Consider the following 17842-nt stretch of genomic DNA (forward strand, 5'->3'; position numbering starts at 1 on the left):
TACTATGACTCATAAGATCAGATAAACTTTGAAAACAGCCTTATTGCTAGCTGTTGCTCCAAGAAAAGTGAACTTTTAAGCCCTTGAGGTTTGCTCACAGACTGCTGTATCACATGAAACAATAAGTGCTGCATATATATTGACTTCTGTGTGTGACATGCCAGAGGTATCTGCAGTCTGTCCCACACATTCCCTTAGCAGTTACTTTACAAAAGTAACGCAAGCTCACTCCATCACAATTTTTATTAATAACATTAGCATCTATACATTATTCTAGAATTCTAGAACCTCTTAAAGAGCAAACATTAGAGCAGTCTGAACCAAGGCCCACACTTGCATTTCCCTGGGTCTGTGCTGTCTGACTGCTTCTGCTGTCAGTCAGAGAGAAACCTCTCTGTCTGTATGGGGAAGATGTTGAAGAAAGTGTTTATTAGATAATCATGAATCCATGAATCATGGAGGGAGAGTGTAAAGCCTTTTAAATACTGATTTCTCCACATTTCTGGCTGCTTAGTTTTGACCACCTGGAAGATCACCTTGTGAGGGAAAGAACTGCTACTACAATTACCTGAAATATACTTTTTTTGGCATATCTACATATTTGAATATGAGCCATTATTTAATCCTTTAACTTTTATACAGTAACAGCTATCTCCTGAAGTTTCAGCTTCAAAACTTGGGCAAGCATCAATGAAGTGCTTTTCAATTGTTATATTCATCCTACAGTCACATTCTGCTGCATTCATTTTTCCAGACTGCCAAAACCAAGAGGATGGGAAGGCTGGAGCCAGGAATGGGAATACCCTGCCTCCACTCAGATCTGCATGTGAACAGCAATCCTGTGCCAGTGACCTTTTAGAAACACCACCAAGGGCTCAGCAGCAGTGTGGGACTGCCCTGGGAGCCTTCACAAACACCAACAGCAGCACAAGCTTCAACCCACAAGAACCAATCTTGTGGAAGTGTGGGTGGGCAATGTATTTCAGAGATACATTACCAACTTTGGGGTACTCATGGGGTTCTAAAGGACTTGAGAGAGAGAAAAAAAAAAGATTTGGAGGAGAAAAGACAAAACTATTGTCTCCACACTTCTGTGGAAACCAAACTCAATCCCTTGCAGGCTTTGGTTTTATTAAAGCAAAACTAATAATTCACTGTTCGAAACAGAGCTTCCCCTCTGGCTTATCTCCTGCTGTACAGATCCTGCTTGGAGTTCACATATTAGATATTTCCTCTCGAGACAGAAAATACTTTTTTTCAAGTATATGGATTAAAAAGTCTCTTGACACAGTGAACCAGTGATATACACTTAGAATTTTCTCCATGAAATAGACAACTGCTAATGAGTAAGTATCTAAAGCAATAACTAACAGCCTTTTAGACACTTTACATCAAAATTTAGGAATCACCTTCTTTCTTTACCTCTACATTTAATCTGAATAAATCCATTCGAATATTTGCAAGGCAAAGTAACTATTGTAGGCAGCATTTCTAAACAATTTGAGACAACAGACCTGAATTTATCAGCCTAAGTTATGCCTCTGTAATACTGTTACAAATTAAGAAATAAGAGTAAACACCAATAAAACACAGTAACAAAAGTTTTAATTGTAAATTGTCACAATTTTCTCAATGGTTGAAGATGTTAATAATTACCAATTGATAAAATTAAAAATATGGTTGTTTTCTCTGCATTTAGAACTAAAAATACGTACCAACGTACAAACAACTCAGAATGACTGAAAGTGTTATTTAATTAATGAATAATGAACATTAAATAAATTGCAATTTGGCTTGAAACTTCCTGCTTTCACAGATGGTTCCTTTGAACCGATAAAATTCTATTTAAATTATCCCTTCTAAATCCCAGAGAAATATATAAATCATTACTGAGTAAATATTCACTACCTTCTTCCATGTGAAATGAATAGTGTTAATTTTTACTCCCCATTTCTCTCAAACAGCTTTAGCTGGAATTTGTTCAGTAGAAATATTTGCTGCAGGGAATCAATGTTATGGCCTCAGGTTAGATATTTTTGTACAAATAAGTCTGCATTTTCAACCAAGGTAGTCTCTATGATCACTGAGACAAGCTTTTCTTTAGTTTTCTAAGATTCCAGTTAGAATGGTTTTCATTTAGCTTTACACCAGGAATTCAAATCAAGCAGCAAACTAATTTTTAGAAGGCTGGAGCAAAGTCTTCAGACAGTAACAGACCCTGGGCCCTCCTTCCTCTTGAGGGTGATGACTTAAACAAGTGTCAGAGATTGTCACATTTACACAGTCATTCCATATTCTGATGCAAATAGAAGAGGAAAAATCTGAATTATTTTCAATTGGCCAAACCATCTAAAATAGGTAGGGCTGTAGTCTAAAGTAAAAATATCCAGTAAAACTGTATAACTTAAACCAAGTAATTCCTGAGTTAATGGCATTTTTCAAACTTCAACACAGCACCTCTTTTCAAATCAAATCCTTACTCAACTAGCTTTATGTACTTACTTGAAGTTCCTGATTCAGATGTTACAAATATTTGTTCCTATGGATTAACTTTTTGCTCATTGTAATGATTTCATTTCATTATCTGTGGCTGTTTCAGAAGCTGTGCATACTGTCCATAGAAAGCCAGCAGAAAAGAACAAATAACTGCTTTAACCCATCTTCTAGAGATGCAGAAAAAAAAATTTGATAAAATACTACTTGATTTGAATAAAATAATATTTTATATATTTGATTGCATAAAATTTTATTTTAATTTCACTCCAGAATTTTTAAATAGTATTCTGATCATTGGAACACAGCAATACTATTTTGGAGAAGCAGGGATATTTTTACATTTTGTGGTAGCAGTAGTACCCCTGCCAAAACAGCCTTAAAGATAGAGCTCTCTGTTATACAAATGGACAACCTTCATAGGAATTGAATGAATAATAACGATCTGTTCTTCCAATTCCTTCATCTGACACAAAGAAAACAGAGATTTCTCACCAAGCCACATTAATCACTGAGGGGGAAAACAGTGCAGTAGCACCAGCTCTCTTGGCAGTTCTGAAAAATGGCAGGACAGGTTTAAAGGTTAGACTTCTGCAGAAAAAAATTACTGAAGGTCACATTTAAGAGCCTCCAAACATAGTTGGAAAATTTACACTTAACTACATCTTCTGGAGAAATTCTCATTGTTCTCTTTAATGTTCTTCTCACTGTTATTTATTTTAAAAAAATCAAAAAGCAAACCCAAACAGAAACATTAAAAAACCCTCACCAAACTCTAAGAGTGTACCTACAGGGATGTTTTGTCTTGAGCCAAAAATCTACCAGAAGTCCCAAGCATTGCTAGAATGACAGGGGACAGAGTTGAAACATTACATTTTCCTTTCAATAATGTTATCTTACTTCCTAGTTCAATCTGTTCTCCAGGCTATCAGTGAGCAAATTTTTCTTAAAAAGAACATTTTTCATGGACTTGCTGTGTTTAATGGTTGAGAAAAAACCCCTCTTGTTTCGACTGCTAAAGCTCCAGGGGAGCAACAGCAGTTATGAACACAGGGAATTTTTGGTGTTGTTATTCAGGGCCATTCTCTTTCTTCACGTAACAGTTATTTTTCACAGATATGACCACTTGCCCAGATGAAACATCCCCTCTAATTACTTGCTTTAGATCTAAGCTCCCATTTTTGTTCCATGGCAGTTAGTGACAGCTCAGATGTCATTTTGTGATCTACATTAGCTCCCTGCTCTTATATCAAAGAACTGATTATTCATCTGTAGGGACAAGAGGAGGGGGTTGGCAGCTGCTAAATATTTATCAAAATAAAATCACTCACATTTTTGTACTTTTAATAATTTTCTTTTTTTTTTTTAATGAGTTATAAAAATATGCTCTGGTCTGAATTATTTGCCAAACTGCTTTTAGTTAGAGTGGTTAATAATTTATACTTTCTCAAATTTGTTTTCCCTCCCACCAACCATGTTGCCATGGTTCTTTTACTTTTTATACTACCAATTGTCATGAAAGCGTATGATAGACATTAAAAAATCCTAGGGCATGATTCATAACTTCAGGTTACTCAGTTTCTGAGAACATGATCCAAGTATCAGCCATATATAACAATATTCAGACTACAGTTTTGCATAGGATTTATGAAAAAATAATGTACCACAGCTATGAAAACAGGGTGTCACTGTCTTCAACTGCCAAGTTACATAATTACAGAACATTCTTCATTATATGGGTTTTACCTTTAAATAAATGATGAATAAGGGAGACACTGACACATAATTCAGACTCTAAGTTGGTTCTGCTCTAAGAATACTGAGCCTTGTAACAAGATCTCTGCATTATACCTGAGAATTGACATAATGCAGCTACCACAAAATACAAACTCCTGCTAGAATAAACACGATGCAGTGTTTTTTGTCAGGATGGGCTACAAAGATTTGAGTGCTGAGATGTGTCCATATCAGCTGGCAGTGAGACACAGGAGCAGACACAGAGCAAAGCAGTGTGAGGACTCAGCCTCACCCTGTGCAATGCCCACCAATGTTTTGCTTTTGAGTGGTTCTGCTTTGCTCCCATGAAGTTAAATACCCATCAGTGGTTGAGGAACATTAGATGAGCACGTGGAAGATGTTCTCCACTTAAATTACACCCAAAAGAAATGGATTTCATCCACTCCAGGACTGCTGTGTGATTCAGATGAAGGACCAGTGAGTGGGGGCAATCAGGAGAGACAGCCTAAAATCTCACTATTTCTATGTACTGAGAGTTTAATGCATATTTCCTTGTGAATACCCTTCAAGCAATTAAACAGAAGAAGGAAAGGTGCTGGAAAGAGGCATGGCATGGGGAAAATGAACACATAATTTCTGAGATCTCTTACTGTTATGCCTCTCTGTAAAACAACTGTAGGTTTAAAACAAAATACCATCTCCCACTGATGGGTTCTACTGCTGCAGTTCCCAAAGCATGATTCCCAGGTTCTAAAGATCTGCCAAGGCTTTTGCAGGGAACTATTCCTTAAGCCAACACATCCTATGAGAAGAAATACATCACAGAGTTGGCAAAGGTAAAAATTCTGATCTACAACTTACAGACCCATTAGAATACAAAATCATTTCTGTACGAGAAGAGTTTGAGGAGTATCACAGAATGGTTTGGGTTGGACAGAACATAAAGATCATCTCATTTCAACTCCCTGCATTGGGCAGGTATTGCCATGGCTCTATTAATGGGGGCTGGACAGAGAAACGCACGGTACAACCAATATGGTCAGATCATATGTTCTCCTCTTTATTCCCAAAATGGCTGGTTTTATACAATTTCAGATAGTTTACAGTTGCAGGTGTTTTCTAATTGGCATTCAGCGTGAGAAAGAATGCAAACAACCTTAGTTTAAGGCAGCTACCGTGATTCTACTCTAACTGTCCTATCTAAAGCATGCACACACCTTAACTTAAATTCTAACTGCGCCACAGGCTTATCTACTTTCACACAGGCCCAAGAATGAGGCCCAGCAAGCCGAAACCCTAGGCCCAGTTTGGGATAGCTCAAACTTCATTCCATAACACGTCATGCCCATGCTACAGGCAGGGACCCCTTCCAACACACCAGGTTGCTCCAAACCCCATCCATCCAGCCTGGCCATGGACACTGCCAGGGATGGGGCAGCCACAGCTTCTCTGGGCAGGGCCTCGCAGTAAAGACTCTTTTCCTTACATCTGATCTAAACCTATTCTCTCTCAGTTAACAGTCATTACTCCTATGCCCTTGTCATAAGGCCCTCTCCAGCTCTCTGTATCTCCCTTTAGGTACTGGAAGGCTGCTCGAGCCCCAGCTCTCTCTGTCCTCACAGGGAGGTGCTCCAGCCCTTGGATCATCTTCATGGCCTCCTGTGCACTCCCTCCAGCATTTTCATATTTCTCCCGTTTTGGGGACCCTGGAGCTGGACTTAGCACTGCAGGTGGGGCCCCAGCAGAGCAGAGGGTCCCTCCCTGGAGCTGCTGCTCTCGATGCAGCCCAGGACAGGTTTGGCTTTGTGGGCTGCAAACACAGCTGGGCTCAGGCACCAACACCCCCAAGTCCTTTCCTGAGAGCTGCTCTCAGTCCATGACCTGCCCAGCCTGTGTTTGTGCCTGGGATTGCCCTGGGCCAGGTGCAGGACCTTGCTCTTGGCCTTTTGAACTTGATGAGGTTTGTGCAGGCAATTCTTAGAATTCATAATGAATTTGAAAAGCTGTCAGCTGCTAATGAACAGTCTGATCCAACCAGTGCTATCTAGATGTCACTAACAGAGAAAAACCCACAGAACAATTCAAATATTCTTCAGATTTTTTTACACGTAAAATATACATTTGAAAATACACTTCTGCAACCTATACCACCCCCACTCTTACAAGTTTCTTCCTTTGCTTTTGTGATTCATTAGACTGCCACAGGCTGTTCTAGACAAGACAAAATTAAATAAAAATATGTTAATACTTTCCTAAGAGAAAAATAAATTTCTGAACAGACTGTGATCAGGGAGCATACTTTCTCCCTTTTTCCCTGAACTACTTTTCAGCTGATCTCTTTTAATAGAGTTGATGATCTTTGTCAGGGTGAAATGTAATTTGAAATTTGCACTGGTGCAAAGAAAGCCAAAGCTGACAGGTGTCCAACATCACTCTCCCTTACATCATGCAGTTCAAAACATAATGATTACATAAAATGACAGAATAGAAATGATGCCGCACAAATCTGAAATTTCTTTACTGGAAATTAATTCCAGGAGAGTACAAAGGAAATGTTTCTACATGTAGCAGAATTGATGGAGTATTTAATGACTGAAAGACACAAGACACTGAAAAAAGACAAATTTTCTTAAAATTTAGATTTGTTTCTTTCATTATGACAGCTGGGAAAAAGGAGTTTGAATCTGGGCAGTGACTGATGAAGTTGTAAGGTGAAGTTGGAGGTGTTCATTATAAGTAGCACTAGGATTGACAGGGTTATTTCAGTATTACCAACATTTGATAATATCCCTCCTCTGAAATTCAGATTTATACTGGGCACACCTGTAAGGGTTCCCCCATTTACAACGCTTTAGGAATCCTTCACAGATGGAATGCATCCATAAAACCTTTCCAGGCTTCACTAAGCATCTATTTTCTCTTAATATACACAGAACATAGAAAATAAACCTACAGCTGGATACTCTCCCTCCATTTCAGTAGGGTTATTCTTATTTCAGCAATGGTTGTGCCCTGGATTTTAGAGCATTTGGGGCTTGGATTAGAAAGAATATCCAGATCAGCAGGCTGTAAGCTTTAAAAAAATCATTCATTTTAAATGAAAATCAGAAATCATGTATCAACCTGTCCAAGTTGGAAAAAAACCCTGACAAATGTGAAAACACCCAGCCTTCCCTCCTTAACTCAAAAAAACCAAACTACCATCACCACCAAAGAAACCAACAAACCACAACAACAACAAAAAAAGCCATAAACCCCAAAAACCTGGAGCAGAAAATGAGAAATAAATCTATCTTCAAGAAGTTTAGCTAGACACTGAAAAAACAGACTGTCAACCATTACTTACTTGGAAATAGAAGCATGTGGAATTATCACAAAGAAAGTTAAAATCAATGTTTTATTCTGCTATTTGCAAAGTAATGGCACCAAGCATTTATCCAACACAGAAGATACCATGATTACTAATGACCAGGGAGAAAAAGTGAGAAGTGAAACTGCTTCTCTGTCCCAAAACCTCTAAACAGAACAATATTAAACAGTATTAGCACTATTAAGAGACAAGTTTCTGGAAATTTTTCCATTTTTACTATAGTTTTCCTCGTAGAAAAAAATGAACACATGTATAGAGAATGAAACGATATTTTTCTTATTTAAATGGGGCATTGACCATTGTATCATAACAAACAACTTGTGGTGGGCATACTATTGACCACATGGACCAAAAAAAAAATCTAATTCAATTTAGAGACAAGTATGCCTCAAGTTGGAGGAACTATTGTGCTTCTGTGTAAAAATTAGGAAGAAACTATTATATTTTAAATTAAAACAGCTATTTCTTTTACTTCCTTTAATTTATGGCTCAACCCTAGGTCTTCAATGAAATCCATTGCATAGAATCACAGGACATGGTGAGTTGGAAGGGAGCCATGAGGAGCACTGAGTTCAACTCCTGGCCCTGCACAGGACACCCCAAAGTCACCCCCGTGTGCCTGAGGGCATTGTCCAAACACTCCCTGAGCTCTGCCAGGCTGGTGCTGTGACCCCTGACTGGGGAGCCTGTGCCAGTGCCCAGCTAAAGACTCACACTGTCTACTGAAGAGGAAGGGCTACAACAGGATTTGACTTGAAATTTCCAGTTAGATAACTTCTATTCAAACAAAGGTATTTCTTTTACTGATATACAGTGACTAACATAATTGATATTGGACTAGAGCTTGAAGTGAATAACTTTTTCAGTATGGCTTATGGCTTTCAATATTGACTTACTCAATGCTTTTATTTCATGAACACCTTAATCATAATCTGATTAATAGCAAAGTACAAGCTTAAATGATTTCAGCTATAACAGGTCAAAAGAATTTTAACAGAACTTGGGCAGCATAAAACTGGGCTTAATTCATTTAACTAATCAATCTCCACTTTGAATTTTATGTTGAGAGAAAAAACACATCCAAAAATCACATGTAGAGAGATGGATCTCAAAAATCTAGAAATGCAAATTCAAAATATTTTATTAAAAATTTGAGTTAAACCAAATTATCTCTAAGTCTTTCAGATACATATCTGCAGATACACTTTGATATTGAAATTTTTCACCTTAAGGATATTAAGACATGGAAATAACAAAGCAAACTAAAGGTAAATTTAACTAGATCACTAGGTAGATCACTAATCTGATCAGAATTAAGTGTTATGCCAAAGATAGATGAAAGCACATGTAATAATACTTAGCACAGAAAATTCTGAGCAAATTAAATGAGGATGGTGACACAATGCATGAGTTTGGGGTGGGGGCAGTCCAGACCTAACCATGGTATTTCCTTTTAGCTGATTTTATGCACTGAAAATAGAAGAGAGTAACTCTACACTGACACCAAGATATGAGCTACAGACATTTGTATGGTGCTGCCATGAAGAACTTTGTGTTTCTTCAGAATTCTCTGCACTCCTCAACAGAGGAGCAGCATCAACTGATGGCCTGTGCCTTAGGCCACCCATCAGGGTCAGAACTTCTACAGAGCCAGAAACAGCCTGAATCCTGACACCTCTCACCTGCCCTTCCCTGTGGTGGGAGCTGTCACCCTGGAATAGGCATTGCACTGCAGACAGATTCCCGTGTATGAAGCACAAAAGGATGAGTCAACCTAAAGCATTTCCAAACCTCAAACTCAAAACTGGAATCTGCAAGGAAATACACTCATGGACTGTAACAGGACGTGTGCCAGGATGATCCCATGCTCTCCTCTGTTCCTGGGGTGCCCCCAGCCCTCAGCTCTTCCCCCACTGACTGCAGGCTGGTGGTCACCCTGGCCACCATCAAGAACAGCAAGATGCTTCACATGGCTCATTTAACATCTCCATCCTGCCAGCTTTCCCTCTCTGTAGCCAATTTTGGATGTTTTGGAAGTCTGATCACCTGTGTAACACAGAACAGTACTTCTGACATGCTGAGGAGAAATTTGTATTGCATTTGATGATGAGATTCAGCTATAACTACCATGGAAAAGCAGTGTTATTAGTATTTTAAATTAAATGTTGCTAAACATCTTTGCTCCAAGGGCCAGGAAGGAAGAGGTCTCTAAGATCAAAAAGAGATCAATGTATTCATTAAATCTCACTCACTGATGTAGCAGATGTACCAGGTGTCCATGCTTTTTAAATATTTTTCAGCTTTTGAAGCAATTTCAAGTTCTCACCTTCACTAGACTCTGTCTACAGTTTTCACTAGTAAGATCTTCCAATGTTTTATTGTTCTCATTACTGGAACATTCCATGCAAGATTAAATTATTCTCAGATGTAAATTCTTGGCTGTTAGCTCTTGATGCATGTTGGTCAGCCAAACTGAGACACCATCACTAAATATTCTTTAGTGAATGATCACATTTCTTCTCCATTTTTTCTTTGGCAAACTAAGTTGATAGAGCTATTTAACATTCATATGACAAGGCTTGCTTTTCCAGTCCCCCATGCTTCTAGGAGATTTCTTTGATCTTCTTCTGGTATTTCAAAACCATTTTTAACCTTCAAGAACCATATGTGTGCACATTCTAAATAACAGCACCACCAGCATTATTTGCTTTCTGTTCATGTCTGACCATCCTTCAGCAGTCAAGGACTGTACTGGTTCTCTTTCCTGGTGTCACATTGACAGTGCTACTGAGACATTAGCTAGGGTAATCCCATTCGCTGACATTAGAATCAGAAAGCTCTCACATTCCGAAATTAAGTGCTTGGCGTGTAACCAGTAAATTCAGCAACCACAATTCCATAATAGTAACCAAATGTTATTATTTGCTAGTCAGAAATATTCATGTCATCTTCCAAATTTTTCAATAAAAAAATTATTACATTTTCCATAGAAATTGAAGAAGAGGCATAGTTACTTCTTTACCTCCTTTATCTTCCTTTAAAGAACTTATCCAAATTTTAAGGTCAATAATTTCAGTGCCCTGAACATTGCAGAAAAATTTTGTGCTTTAATGTGTTTTTTCCAACTTTCACAGTGAATTTGATTAAAATTTATAGGAAGAGTACAAATGCACCTTGAGAATTTCTCATACAACAGGAGTCAATAGTATACTTCAAATCCAGCTTTCAATTTTACAACTTCAGAGAATTTTCAGATCAGAAAATGATACAAGGCAATGCATGATCCTGTGGGACAAAAACCTGCACTACTCTTTTCAAGGTCTCAAATCATAAACTCTTTTAGTCCAGCTTTTATGTTTCTCACTAGCACCAGACACCTCCCAGCATACTCATCCAACACCAAGGCTTTGAAAACATCATCATCTTTCTGTTCCCCACACAAGTTCACAGTCAGGACACTGAACTTCAAGCAAAGAAGAGCAAACCTGAAGTCATACAGGAACAAAGATATTTAAATATTTTTAGAAGTGCTTACTGGTTTGTATTTTCCCCTCATTTGAACACATGTAAAACCAACTGAGGAGATTCTTCTCCCTTCCCAGCATCTGTGACTGGAAGAGGTATTCCCCTAGCACTTCCATCACATATTTTTATTTGCAAAAATGTTCCTGCAGAAAAATACCACACCAGTCACTTCTACTCATATAACCTGTAACCATCACCATTATTACAATGCATGCAGAAAGCAGGATGTCTAGATGACAAAGCAAAAATCCATTTACAGAAGTTAGGAAAAACATTAGCTCTGAAAACAAATCCCTTACAAATGATAATTCAAAGACAAATAAAATTACAAATCAGTGGGAAACAAAACCACTATTTATTAAACAAACTAAAAATTATTTACTCTTTACATCATTAAGTGATTTAAAGCATACTTATTTAATATGATGCAATTTTTCTTCTAGTATGACTAATATAATTTTTTTGAGAGTGACAGTATGTATTCATCTAGTAATACAAACATGATTAAATACATTCCAATGATTAAAGAAATTTAAATTACAATAATAATTTCGCATGCATGAAGAAGCACAGTACCAAAAGAGCCATATTCTGTTGTGGACAATAGTTAAACAGCAGGATTTTAGAATTCAGTCTTATTTGAGATCCAAAATTAAAAGCAGATGTCAGCAGAATAAAAGTGTAATTTTTCCAACAGGATAAAGAAGATACTTTTATTCAAGCATTTATTTTAGTTCATATCACTGAGCTTAAATGCAATCTCAATAAGTATTGAATTTTATTACTCAAAAAATGATTGTGTGGTCACTTAATAAAATTGATTAATCTTCTGTGATAGCAGCCAGAACAACAATAAAAAATTAAAGTTTTCTTCTAAATGCAGTAGAACAAAATTAGATATTTAGAGTAATCTTACCAGAACTTTACAGTCCACATCTATTGTCCTTTCTGCTGCTGCAGGTGTGCTGTAAATCGTCAAGGAGAACCACACTTTGCAACTTGTAGAACTTCCTTCTGTGGTAGAAAAACCAAAATGCCTTACAAATTATCCTGTGAGGTGATCAATGCTAGCAGTCTTCAAATCAATGAGAACTCTGAACTTTTAGCAGAAATGCCTGTCACTGTTCATACTGAGACAAAGCAAATCATGAACTGATTTAATCACTCACCAAACTCTATTTAATCCCTTCCTGTCAGGATTCAAAACAGTAACAAAATTAATATACACACAAATTGAATGGAAATAGCACTTTGGCAAATTTCCTAGACTACCATATTGTTTCTGGGTTTTAAATAGCGTTGATTTGTAACTAAAGCTTCATAGCAAACTGACAGTACTTTTGTCATTTTATATCAGGAAATCAAAATTAGTTCCCCTCACACAATATTTTTTGTATCTAGCATTTTCTTGTTTTTAGAACACAGTCGTGAATGTTAATAAAATTATCTCATCAATCTCCTTCAGGTAGACAAAACAAATTAAGCCTGAAATCTCTACCACAAGGCCTGATTTTCACAGCACAAATATTTCATGTGGCACCATTTTTTCATGTATAAAGAACTGTTCAGCATCTTTTAATAATGCATACCCAAGAACTACTTGCACTGTTCCTGTTTGTCAGTATATTGTATGAGATAAAAATAGCCTTAATCCTCCTACTCATGGTTTCCTGAATTATACACTAGAAAGCTCCATTAGCACTCCTGTTTTACCACAGCATTAGTCTTGGGAGCTCCCACTGATCTTCTCTTCTGCTGTGACCTCAGCTCATCTCAGAGTCACCATTTTCCTTGTTGCAGTTCCTTTATCCCACTTACATGACTTTATTTTGAAGCCCTGATTCAAATAAAACTGGTTCTGACAGGATTTATTTGCATTATTGTCTTACAATATTCACCAAATACATTCTGTATTAACTTACTCATTTTGTTAGGGCTAATTGATATACATACTGGGTTTTAATACCAGAATTCCAGCCTTACACTGGAATAGCCTCAGTGTCTTACAATATATAAAAATTAGCATCATTGAGCTAAAGAGATCTTCTGAATGACCATTAAAGGATTCTGGTATGTACAGGACCCTGAGTTTAATCAATTTAAAAAGGTAAAAAAAATAATACACAGAAGAGAGGTAACTTGTGCAAGAAGGGAGGATAACCTTACACCAAAACAGAATATACTACCTTGGCAGATGAAATAAAAGTTCTTAATCAAAGACCAAAAGAAAACCAAAGAGTACCCATAGCTCGGGACATCACATTCTTCAAGAATGCAGTCAAACTATAGGAAAAGCTCTGAAATTCAGGTAGGAAACAAAAGAAGAAAACATCAACAGTAAAGTTCCATTTACCAAGGATATGGGTTTAAACTGCAGGACAATGGGACTTATTAAAGCCCAGCAACACGTTCATGAATGAATATGTGTATGGTAAAGGAAAACAGAAAAGAGCATGAGCTTCTATTTAAACAAAGTTAACAAGGCTGCCACCCTCTCATCAAACCTCCAAGAACACTCATACCAAAAAAAGCTCCACCCTCAAGTGACAGCTTGCTAAGGATTTAAAAAAAGCAGTAGCACAACCTTTTCTAACATATCTGAAGCTGGTAGCCTGACAAACTCAGGAGGGCTAAGGGATGATCAGGGTGGAAAAGGAACACTCACAGAAGATAAGGCTGCAGAAGAAAATCTAAATTATTTCTTTGCACTAGTGTTCATTACAGTGGAGTTCAGGGACTTTCTAAACTCTAGAGCTTGTTTTGAGGGGAAGGGTCAGAGAAACACTTCCAAACTAAAGTTTCAGCAGAAAAAGCTTCAGAGCAGACTGATAAAGAAGTAACAAATCACCTTTGCAAGAGAATGTCTGCCCAAAAAATTTGGTTTGATGAAAGGTGTCCCTGTCCATGGCAGGGAGTTGGAATTAGACAACCTTTAAGGTCCCTTCCAACCCAAACCAATCTACAGTTCTGCAATCTGTGAATTCAAAAGGACCTTATGTATTAAATTGTGGTAGTGCAAACCAGCATGTGGCCCCTTGCTTATGTCAGCTTGGGATATGAAGCAATAAAAAGGGAGAGAATGTGTTACCAATTTTTAGACAGGTCTCCTGCACAAATTCAGAAATTACAGATGTGAATTTTTTATATATTCCAAAGAAAATTATTAAGCACAACAATAAGGGAGGTAAGCCACAACACACAAAACTATTTGAATTCTTTGACAAAATCAGCAGCTGTGTGAACAAGGAAAATGTGGTTTACAGAGTACCCTCCATCCTTACTTGTCATTACATTAGGCCTTCCAGCAATTCATATATACTGCAACCAAGTCATTTTTCCATATACACTTAGAGCTTTCTTTTTCTCTGTGGCCACACATTTCTCCTCTGCATTCGTAACTTTCCTGAATCACATTTCTGTTCTTCATAATTGCAGTAATAAAAAACTTATAGTCTACTTCCCTTTTTTCTTCTTCCTTTAATATACAAATTCATTTATTCTGTTCAATTTGCTTAAAAATGCTCTAATTTCTGATATTTCTCAAAAGCAAAGCTTTCAGGTCAAGTTGCTTTCTTTTTAGTTTTGACTTCAAGTCTTTTGAACTATTAAAACCTTTTTCTATGTTAGAAATTATTGTTTTCTTTTTTTCTATTTTTCATGCATTTGAATATTTCGATTCATTTCTCTTTAAATTTTTCTCAGTTTTGAAAAATCAGATTTTTTTGGAAACCCTAAATAAGCTACGGTAATTACAGATTACCTTTCTGGGAAACAGCTATCATGTTTGTGAAGGAATACCTTGTATGTATTTTTCAATGGTGTTACATGTATTTAGATATTTTCCATGATAATATTATTTGCTTAACACTTGGCATTTCCTTAAAAAATTTAAAATACTTTCATGGAAACAGTTTTCCTAACTGTGGCATGAACCTGGAAATTCTCTGCTGAAGGAGCATCTTTTTCATTTTTGCAGCTGAACCCTTCACTGAAAGTTTCTAAAATTTCTGCCTGGTATCAAGCCTTGAAGTTGTATAAACTTTGATGTTCTGGCAACTTCTACTCAGTGAAAATGCAGCTGAATTGTTGTCTGCTGCCCACAGCATTGGTAAAAACATAAAACTCAGGGCTTTCTCCTCACTTAGCTGAAAACCTGATATCAAATAGTGACTTTACAGAGGAGTCCCTGCTCATATGTTTAGCCACGTAATGTATTTGAACAGGCTACATCAAGGTCAATTTATTGCAATTATCCTCATCCCCAAGAAATTATAGACTAATTTTGCTCCAAATTTCTTCTCTTCCTAACCCACAAGACAGGAATCAGTTTTACTCTCAAGAATACTCAGAAGTCACTTCCAAAGTTATAAGGCTTAAGCTCCCTGGAAAAAATAAAATACCTTATACAGATCAAAATAACAGCAAATGCTTTTGGAATTTCCTTTGGTTCTAGCTCAGCATCCAAACCCAAAAAACAACTTGCATGGCTGCAGATAGGTGTAGTATTAGAAATTCATTTTCTAATGTACAGAGCAGAAGGTCAGGAGTTTGGGGATTTCTTTCATATTTTTTCTCAGAGTTTATCAAAGACTTTTATTGTACCAGAGAGCAGATGCTGAGAAAGGCTCAATGATCAGGGGCAATGAAGATAAACTCAATATACTCAGGCTGAAATTCAGAGATGGCTCTTTCTCTGTCACAGAACAAGGTTCTATTTGTCTGTTTCTGTTTTCTGCACACATTTCAAAAGCAGGCAGAAAAAAATAAGTACACACTCTTCCTTTTCTCTCTGCTTTTCTAAACTTCCATTGACATTTTTAATGCATTTTAAGTATTTTCTTAGGGTCTGAGCATCGCACTTTGATGTCTTGTGAGATTAACTCCATTTGACTTTAGGCCTGGATCTCTTATCTCCTCACTCTGGGCCTTTGATGACAAATAAAAGTCCTGAGCCTGCTTTATGCAACCACCAGGTCATGATCTTGTCAGCTCTCATGAAATAAATAAAACAAATTGTAGTCAGTACTTCAGATGGAAATCACCACTAGAGAGGAGTGAGCACAAATCCTCTGAACATAAAAATGCATCTACTTCAATATTTAATCTCCACCACCTTCTCTTTTAGTCTCTCCTTTGGTCAGCAGGCTTTCACCCTGACAAGTTGGGGGTCAAGCATCTGTCACTAATGGTTAGTGCAAACCAGCATCTTCCATATGTTGGCTGCTGCAAATTCACTCAGCACCACTGCAAAAGAGCTTCCTAATTTTAAGTTTTCAGAACTTTCCCCGATTATTTTGTAGTGTTTGGGTTTACTATAGAATCACGGGAACCAGGGAAAGCTGTGTAATTCCTGTTTCATGTTGCTACACTGAGCTGGGGGAACAACAAAACCAAAAATAAGACATATTTCTGTATCCATTCCTTAATAAAAAGTCAATTTTTTCTACTAGTTTTATCTACAGTAATTACATTTGTGAACAGACAGTTCTGTATTTAAAACACAGGACTACTAAATTACAATTTACATGAAAATTAAACTTAAACTTTCAACAAATATTTCAGGTTAAAATCTCAAACTTCCCTTCCAAACCTCATTCCAGCTTGTATGTTATAACAAAATCATTGGCTTTTCTTCCTGAGCTGAATATCCTTTTGTAATCAAATCAGTCTGGTGCCTTGTCCTACTTCTCTTCAGTGATGCAAATTAACTGTTTCTCCTTTGCCTGAGCTCTTTTTTTATTGTGAAATTTTAATAAATGTTATAAAATCTTTCTTAGCATATCAGTATTTTAAGCCATACACTTTTAATCTTAAATTTCACGTCCTGAAGAGTTATCACTTCTGGAATCTTCTTCCTTCTTATCACAAGATGCTCCTTTTTACTTGGATAAGAATACCTTATTACCATATCAGCCACAAGCTGAAATTTCTGATCTCTCTGTCCCCTTTCTTAAAATTTACTTTTCATCCTGTGTCTGCTACACCAGCCATTAAATGTGCTGTCAACTATAAATAGAACAGATCCTTCTCTCCTGATTGAGACAGAGCTGTCCCTCAGCCACCTGAATGACACATCACTGATGATGGAGGAAGATCTGTCTTGGCCTGAAAATTGTAGAATTCTAGGGTCTTTGGGAGGGGTGTGTGTGATATGGACACAGTGGGGAAACTTGAATTGTACTGCTAAATAACATTAATTAATTTGAAATACTTCATCCTAATTTTACTGACTTCTTGTATTGGCATCAGAAATATGATTATTTAAGGAAAAAGATGAATTTAATTGATATTTTCAAATTTAGTGTGAGCTCTTTTTACAGCATTTTTACCTAAAATTTGCAGAGTTAATATAGTAATAAAAATGAATAAAGTACATTCCAATCCGGTTTTAAATAAAACACTCTTAGATAGGAATGTTTAAGGGTACAGGTTTATTTTGGAATAGCAGGCAGAGAAATAACCCAGCATGATTTCTTGATTCTCAAAAAAACTCCACAGGCTGGAAGTTATGAACATTCTCATTGAGTGTGCATCCTTAATGTTGTCCTCATAGGTATATTGCTGTACTTTACAGAATATAAGACATAAATTAGAAATGACATTTTGTCTCGTTTCCTACATTATATAAACATGCAACAGCTTTCAATATGTAAAGAGCTCATGCAGGAAAAATCAAAATAATCCTTTTTGATATAGAATAAATGATTTTCATATAAA

The 17842-nt window shown here is 36.8% G+C and overlaps 2 protein-coding genes across 3 annotated transcripts in view; one reads left to right on the top strand and one right to left on the bottom strand.

The window, feature by feature from the left end:
• Nucleotides 1–17842, top strand: part of PRRG1 (proline rich and Gla domain 1) — a 531308-nt gene that overhangs the window by 286662 nt on the left and 226804 nt on the right. The gene's annotated exons all lie outside the window — the stretch shown is intronic.
• Nucleotides 1–17842, bottom strand: part of CFAP47 (cilia and flagella associated protein 47) — a 270139-nt gene that overhangs the window by 95614 nt on the left and 156683 nt on the right. For both annotated transcript variants that reach the window (XM_063393003.1, XM_063393002.1), the window contains exon 51: nucleotides 12042–12139. In XM_063393003.1, the coding sequence (XP_063249073.1) occupies nucleotides 12042–12139 (98 nt within the window). The remainder of the gene's footprint in view (nucleotides 1–12041; nucleotides 12140–17842) is intronic.

This window comes from Prinia subflava, chromosome 3 (genome assembly GCF_021018805.1).
Source record: "Prinia subflava isolate CZ2003 ecotype Zambia chromosome 3, Cam_Psub_1.2, whole genome shotgun sequence".
In the NCBI taxonomy this organism is placed as follows: domain Eukaryota; kingdom Metazoa; phylum Chordata; class Aves; order Passeriformes; family Cisticolidae; genus Prinia; species Prinia subflava.